Here is a 6,641-nt window from a genome sequence, read left to right as displayed (position 1 = left end):
TCAACTCGAGTTATTGCAACTATACTTTAATAGCCCTTATACTTTAATACCAATGCAGGGTACACACCACTTTACTCATCAAGACCATCAAAGATGTCCAACCCTCACCAGACCCACAAAGGTGCAAGCACACCTAGATCAATGCCAATGCAGGGTACACACCACTTTACTCATCAAGACCATCAAAGATGTCCAACCATGATTGGTCGACATTAACATTCCACCATCGAGAAACTTTTATGGAATTCTTACTTAGAGTTCTAGGATCAACTCGAGTTATTGCAACTATACTTTAATAGCCCTTATACTTTAATACCAATGCAGGGTACACACCACTTTACTCATCAAGACCATCAAAGATGTCCAACCCTCACCAGACCCACAAAGGTGCAAGCACACCTAGATCAATGCCAATGCAGGGTACACACCACTTTACTCATCAAGACCATCAAAGATGTCCAACCCTCACCAGACCCACAAAGGTGCAAGCACACCTTGATCAATGCCTCCAAACACCACTTTACTCATCAAGACCATCAAAGATGTCCAACCCTCACCAGACCCACAAAGATGTGCAAGCACACCTTGATCAATACCTATTCCAAATGATTTACAATAAGAGGCTTATGTTTAACTTTGTGAACAGAGATTTTACAAGAAATTTGCATAATTGCAACTTGCAAACAAATCTCTTCCAACTTGAAACAGTTTTGCCAGTGGGGGAGATTTCTATGATGACAGACAGACAAGTAAAAATATTTATCAAATACTAGAATTATTGAGAGCTTTCTAAAAATATTCATCAAATACTTAGATTTACTAAGAAATTTCTATATATTTCCATTATTATGTTCAATGGGAACATCAGAAGTACAGATGTAAAATGTAAATTATGTTCAATCAGAACATTACAGAGAGTAACTTGAGAACAAATAAGTTAAAACACCGAGCAGGGGATTTTCCATTGCAATGCAACCCAACAAGTTGCTCACATCACCCATCCATCCTTAACTCAATTATATTAAAGGGAATTTCCCATTGCAATGCAACCCAACAAGTTGGTCACATCACGTCCGTAACTCAATTATATGAAAGTTAAATGTTTGTAATAAATAATTATTAGTAGCTAAGCTATATATAGCCCTGCTACAACTAGTTCTCTAGAAGAAAACTTGCTGGTTCACATTTTGCAGTAAAGATAAATTTTGATGTGCAATACTTCCGATGTGCCCCTGTAAGTTTCCCTGTCCCAGCCTTCTTGTGAAAATCAACCATTAAACTAGAGCACTCTCTGTAAGTCACAAACAAAGTAGCAGACACTGCTTAGTATTTATTTAGCATAGATTTTACAATAACAATATAGGTTATGGCACTAATTGTGTAAATTTTCTACAGGTACTATTTAGCATAACTTTTGAAGTAAGTTAGAGAAAAAGGTTATGGCACTAATTGTGTAAAACATCCTATAATCATATCTCACAATGAGGCCATTTTGTTAGATATCTTTTAAAGATGTTAACTTTGTCATATATATATATATATATATATATATATATATATATATATATATATATATATATATATATATATATATATATATATATATATATATATATATATATATATATATATATATATATATATATATATATATATATATATATATATAAAGTCATAATATGCTTAAGTGCGAAATATAATCGAATGTTCATATTTTTCAACACAGACGTCTTAATTTGAACATGAAAGAGCAGAACTTAAAATGCTTACAATAGTTGATCTTCTGAGTAGTTGGTGTGCCATTCACATGTCTTACTCCACTGTTTGAAACCATTGGTAGCACATTGAGCGGTATAGACAGCAGCTGCAGCTAGCTGAGAAGGAGGGAACTTCAACATTGCATATTCTACTAGAGATAGCTCTACCAAGAAGAAAGCTAGCAGCTCAAGCTGTTACAGGGTGAGGAATACAGAAAAAATATATTAGTAATTATATGATGACATTGTTAATTATGATAGAAAAAATAGTTGGCAGAAATATGAGCACTAACTTTTCTGTCTGCTTGAGCTGCCTTTAGGAACCTTCTAATGAAAACATATGCTGTTGGCACAGATATGTTAAACTTCAATGTGTTGACCATCAACTTCTCCTGGAATTTTTTTAATAGAAATCTCAATTACTTGACATCGGGATTTGAAATATAGGTTTGTAACTGCAATATAAGATTAATGTTATTTAAGTCTACAATCCAGGCAGAGACAACAACTCATCTGCCTGATATGACTGCACTGCAAGTTGAAGTAGCTCGACAATGCCATTAAAGGTGTTGTTAGTCTCAGCGGAGACCATGATAGGATCGCAATTTGCTAAACCTTGGTTTGTCATATGGAGTGCTCCACAAATTGACAATAAGCAAGCAAAGAATGTTACCATTTCAAGAACTTCTTTCCTACTGTATGCTCTGTCTGATATTAGAATTAGATCTCCAACCACAGGCACAGAAACTTCCTCATACTTGCATGCCAAAAGCATTGCCACTAGACCAACCAGCTGAAGCTTCTTTCTAACCACTGACTGCTTTTCCAAAAATCTGTCTATAAGATTAACTGTGAGAAACAATGTCTCATGAACCAGGTCAAATTTGTCGTGCACCTGAAAAGGGCTCAAGCAAAACAAATGAGCATTATCATTATTTGGGGGAACTGAAATTTATTGGAAATTAATGACACTTATATTCAAGGGTTAAATTTGTTCTGACCCTAAATTTAATCCATGAGGCAATGTAGCATTTTTAAGGCCGTGATTAAGAAGGGTCATTGAGTATATACCTCAACAAGCCAATCAATCAGTATGGCCCTCATTCTTTCATTAATGTCGAATTGATCAGCCATATAATTTGGTGAGACACAGCCAGTACTCTGCAAGTAGTTAATGCTGTTAGTAATTTGAATTTGTTTGGAAAACATTGCCATATTGGTGAGAAAATTCAGGTGCATTCTTATGCTAATTCAATCAATGAGAGAAAATACAATGAATGTTTCTATTGACAGAAGATTCATTAAGACCAAGTATTATATCCTATGGACACATACAAAGTAGCTGAATATAATAATTTGAGAAAAAAATTAGATGAATACAACTTTAATCAGAAGTGTGTGCAAAAATTATATCCCATTTGAAATTTAAAAATAAAAATAACAAACCAAAGGATGAAGTGTTCCTTCCAAACCATTGATTCAAAATGTACCTCAACTTTTCTGTAGTAAGCATAAAGATCATCAATATATTCAGAAACTGCAAGAGGGTCATTTGCATCAGAGATGTCAATGTCCATAACAGGCTCATCCATCATATCCTCCATCTCAACTTCATCCTATAAGACCAATCATTAAACAGTCACAAACTAAAATTTGAAAATGGATCTGAAATTGAAATTGTAATAAACTATAATATATAAACAAGACAATTAAACAAACACCAACAAGGCATTATAATCAACTAATACCATCTCATCTGACTCATTTCGCATAGGTTCAGTTTTCTCTAAAGCCATTGGCACAGGCTGGTCCTCCGCCAGCTTATGCTCATCATCAACAAATATACAATCTCCAAATCCATTCGAACTAGTCAAGTTTGACCTTTTCGTCGTCCCCTATTCAAATCAACCCCAATTCTCATAATCTTATTCAAAATACATCAATCTCCATAATGCAGCAAAATTCCAACATCAGAATAAAAAATTCTACCTCAGCCGCCTTAAGTTTTTGCGTGCTAGCAATTTTCGCAGCAAACCTCCTAAATCCAACATAATCATTCATTATTCTCACTACCAATAATCCATACAAATAACATCAAATCCACATAAAACCATAAATCTTTACCTAGTGATGGGTCGATGCACCGGATCCCCTTGTTTCTTTTCACAAACTTCATTTCTTCTGTATAATCACAAAACAAAATCAATAAATAAAGAAAATAAATTCACAGCACAAATTGTTTATATCATATGATCTGAAGAGGAATTTACTCTGATACAGCCCTCTTGTTAGGAATCATATTATGGTTAATCACCCCCAAAGCTCTTCTATTCTGCCCAACTTTTCTAGCTTCTAACCCTTAAATCAGTACAAAAAATCATCAAGAAAACTCAAAATCTTCAATTCTGAATCAAAATTGAACCTCAAATCAAGATCAATACCTTGAGAAACATCGGATTCAATAGCGTTTGAGTTGGAACATTTCTCAGAATCCTTCATTTTTCGATCTTAACAAAGAATCAGAAGAAGAAGAAGAGCATGAAAATTGAAGAAGGTGCAATAGTTGAGTGAAGAGAGTGAAAGAATTGGGGGCTATTTAGAACTGAGATTTTGTTTTGAAAAATTAACGGCTAGTGATTTTGGAGCGTTGGATCGTTGAGATTTGATAAAAATTGTTATTTTATTATCTTTTTCCTTTTTATAATATTTTCTGTTTCGCTGTTTGTTTTATCATAAAACCAAGAGAATAACTAACGGTAAGAAGATTTCGCATTCGCATGTGACCAAAAGAGGTGTCTCGCTGTAAGCAACCCACCGCTCTAATCTTTTCAAACCATAATTACTTCTTTTGACTAATATTATATCAAATATGATTATATTTTGCTAAATTTATCTTAATTCAATTTTTTTTTGATATAAAAAAAATTAAGGTAAATAATTATATATGGATATTTAATTATATTTGATTGAAAATAATATTATTACATATTTGAAATATATTTGAAATGTTTGTGTGATATTGTTTTCTAGTTTCAATGTATATAGATTTAAGTCTAGTTTTGTATTAAAAACATATTTTATTCAATTTTATTTATATTTAGAATAATTAATTAAAATACAATTTTAATATTTTGTGTATTTGTTATTTATATTAAAAAATACGATTGAGGGGTGCAACAAAGTATTACTTGCCTTTAAATTTTTAGAAGTTATCCATTAGATTTCAAAAAAACTTGAGACCTTGCTTTAAGGAGATTAACCCTCAAGATTAGTTGACTTTCGGTGAGAAGAATAATGTCAATGTAGACAAATTATTTTTGAAAGTATTTTTTGAAGTTTAAATTTATAATACTTTTTTTGCAATTAATTTTAGTTTGAGCGATTAGTCACATTTTAAATTCTTTGCGACTCGTATCATTAAATCAATTTAGTTGATAGTTGTGCAAAAATACTTTATTGTAAAAACTAAAAACACTAATACAAGTCCACGACATCGCATTTATTTTTCTTTAAAGAATAAAAAATATATTTATTAGACTATTAAACAAAAAAAATTATGTCTCTCTCCTAAAATATAATAAGTAGAAATTGAGCTTAAATTCGCCTCACCAATTAAGTAAAAATGTTTAAATTAATTAAATATCAAACATTTATTTAATATAAATTTTTATAATATGTGAGATAAGTACACAAGAACAGGAGAGTTGCATTGTGTACCTGATAACTTTTGCTTAATTAGCCGCTTATGAATTTGACCAGGTTTAGATTCTAAGCAAGAGTAAGCAGCAACAAAATAATTTAAAGTGTAGAAGCAATAAGTAAATCACACGCATAAATTATTCTGATTCCTTTATAACGAGAGTAGTCCAGTCTCTTTGTCACACAAGAGGTTTTCACAATAATCAGAACCTGATTACAACTTGCTTAGACACGCCACTCTAAGACTTCCTGCTCAATCACACTTGAAAGAGACTTCCTTGTCTAAATACACTCGTTCTGAACTTCCTTGCTCAATCACACTGAAAGAGATTTCCTTGCTTAATCTAACCAGAAAGAGACTTCCTTGTCTAAACTCACAGCTCAGGACTTCCTTGCTCAATCTAACCCAAAAAAGACTTACTTGTTCAAACACTCAGTTTAAGACTTCCTTGCTCAAACACACTGTTTGAGACTTTTAAAAATTATAAACAAACCGTTTAGGATTACACAAGATGCACCTAATATACAATCAAATATACAAATAATACAGCACAAGCAAAAATCTTGTTACTTGAGATTTCTTGGATATACAAGTGTAAGAAGCTCTCAAGTCTATGTACAATACAACAACTATGTATGAAAACTTATAGTGCGAAATAGTTCTTATTCTATCTTATTATATGTATTATTGTTACTTCTTTTGAATCTTCATTTCCGTATATAAAGGGAACAAAAGAGACGTCGAAAGCTTCTTGCACAAGTATCTTTGCTGAAGAAGCGGTTTTCAAGAGAGAGACGTTGAAGTAGGTATGATAAAGATCTTCATCTTTTGAATAATCTCTTTATCCATTGTGTCTTTCTCAAGTAAGGCGTCCATAAGTATGTTGGAGTAGACTGAAGAAATCGTGTGACACAGCCTTGAACCTTGCGCTAAAACCTCTAGTTGATTTTCTCCATAATTCTGGAAGTTGACAAAATGGAGCTATTTTTGCACAGAGTACGGGCCAAAAGGCGTTGTACTATGTTTCCATCTTATCATAGGCTGAGTCAATATGGCGCTGAGGTTCTATTTGAAAACCAGATCCTGATTTAGTAGAATCTGAATTATATGCTTCTTCTTTACAAGTTATTTAAGTGGGTCCGAACTAAGTTAAATACTAGCTTGATCCTGCACACTTAAACAAA

The 6,641-nt window shown here is 32.6% G+C and overlaps 1 protein-coding gene across 2 annotated transcripts; it reads right to left on the bottom strand.

Moving 5' to 3' along the window:
- Positions 1 to 815: 815 nt before the first annotated feature.
- Positions 816 to 4,349, bottom strand: LOC131646727 (G2/mitotic-specific cyclin-1-like). Of its 2 annotated transcripts, none has more exons than XM_058916696.1 (11): positions 4,199 to 4,349; positions 4,028 to 4,115; positions 3,882 to 3,938; positions 3,747 to 3,795; positions 3,506 to 3,652; positions 3,248 to 3,373; positions 2,829 to 2,918; positions 2,431 to 2,652; positions 2,051 to 2,149; positions 1,771 to 1,949; positions 816 to 1,291 (listed from the first exon to the last, which is right to left on the bottom strand). In XM_058916696.1, the coding sequence occupies exons 1-11, from the start codon at positions 4,254 to 4,256 to the stop codon at positions 1,153 to 1,155; spliced, it is 1,254 nt and encodes a 417-aa protein (XP_058772679.1). In that variant the 5' UTR covers positions 4,257 to 4,349; the 3' UTR covers positions 816 to 1,152. The 2 variants fall into 2 exon arrangements, with proteins under 2 accessions (XP_058772679.1, XP_058772680.1); XM_058916697.1 differs by having other exon boundaries at positions 4,028 to 4,109; positions 4,199 to 4,337.
- Positions 4,350 to 6,641: the final 2,292 nt, after the last annotated feature.

This window comes from Vicia villosa, linkage group LG2 (genome assembly GCF_029867415.1).
Source record: "Vicia villosa cultivar HV-30 ecotype Madison, WI linkage group LG2, Vvil1.0, whole genome shotgun sequence".
Lineage (NCBI taxonomy): Eukaryota > Viridiplantae > Streptophyta > Magnoliopsida > Fabales > Fabaceae > Vicia > Vicia villosa.
This window is presented reverse-complemented; position numbering and strand designations above follow the sequence as displayed.

Excerpts from the sequence above, each read along its gene's own strand:
- LOC131646727 (XM_058916696.1), bottom strand. The coding sequence starts at position 4,256 with ATGAAGGATTCTGAGAAATGTTCCAACTCAAACGCTATTGAATCCGAT. Across the intron at positions 2,653-2,828 it reads TGATTGATTGGCTTGTTGAG|GTGCACGACAAATTTGACCT; the intron begins GTATATACTCAA and ends AGCCCTTTTCAG. Across the intron at positions 1,292-1,770 it reads TACTCAGAAGATCAACTATT|AGAGTGCTCTAGTTTAATGG; the intron begins GTAAGCATTTTA and ends TGTGACTTACAG.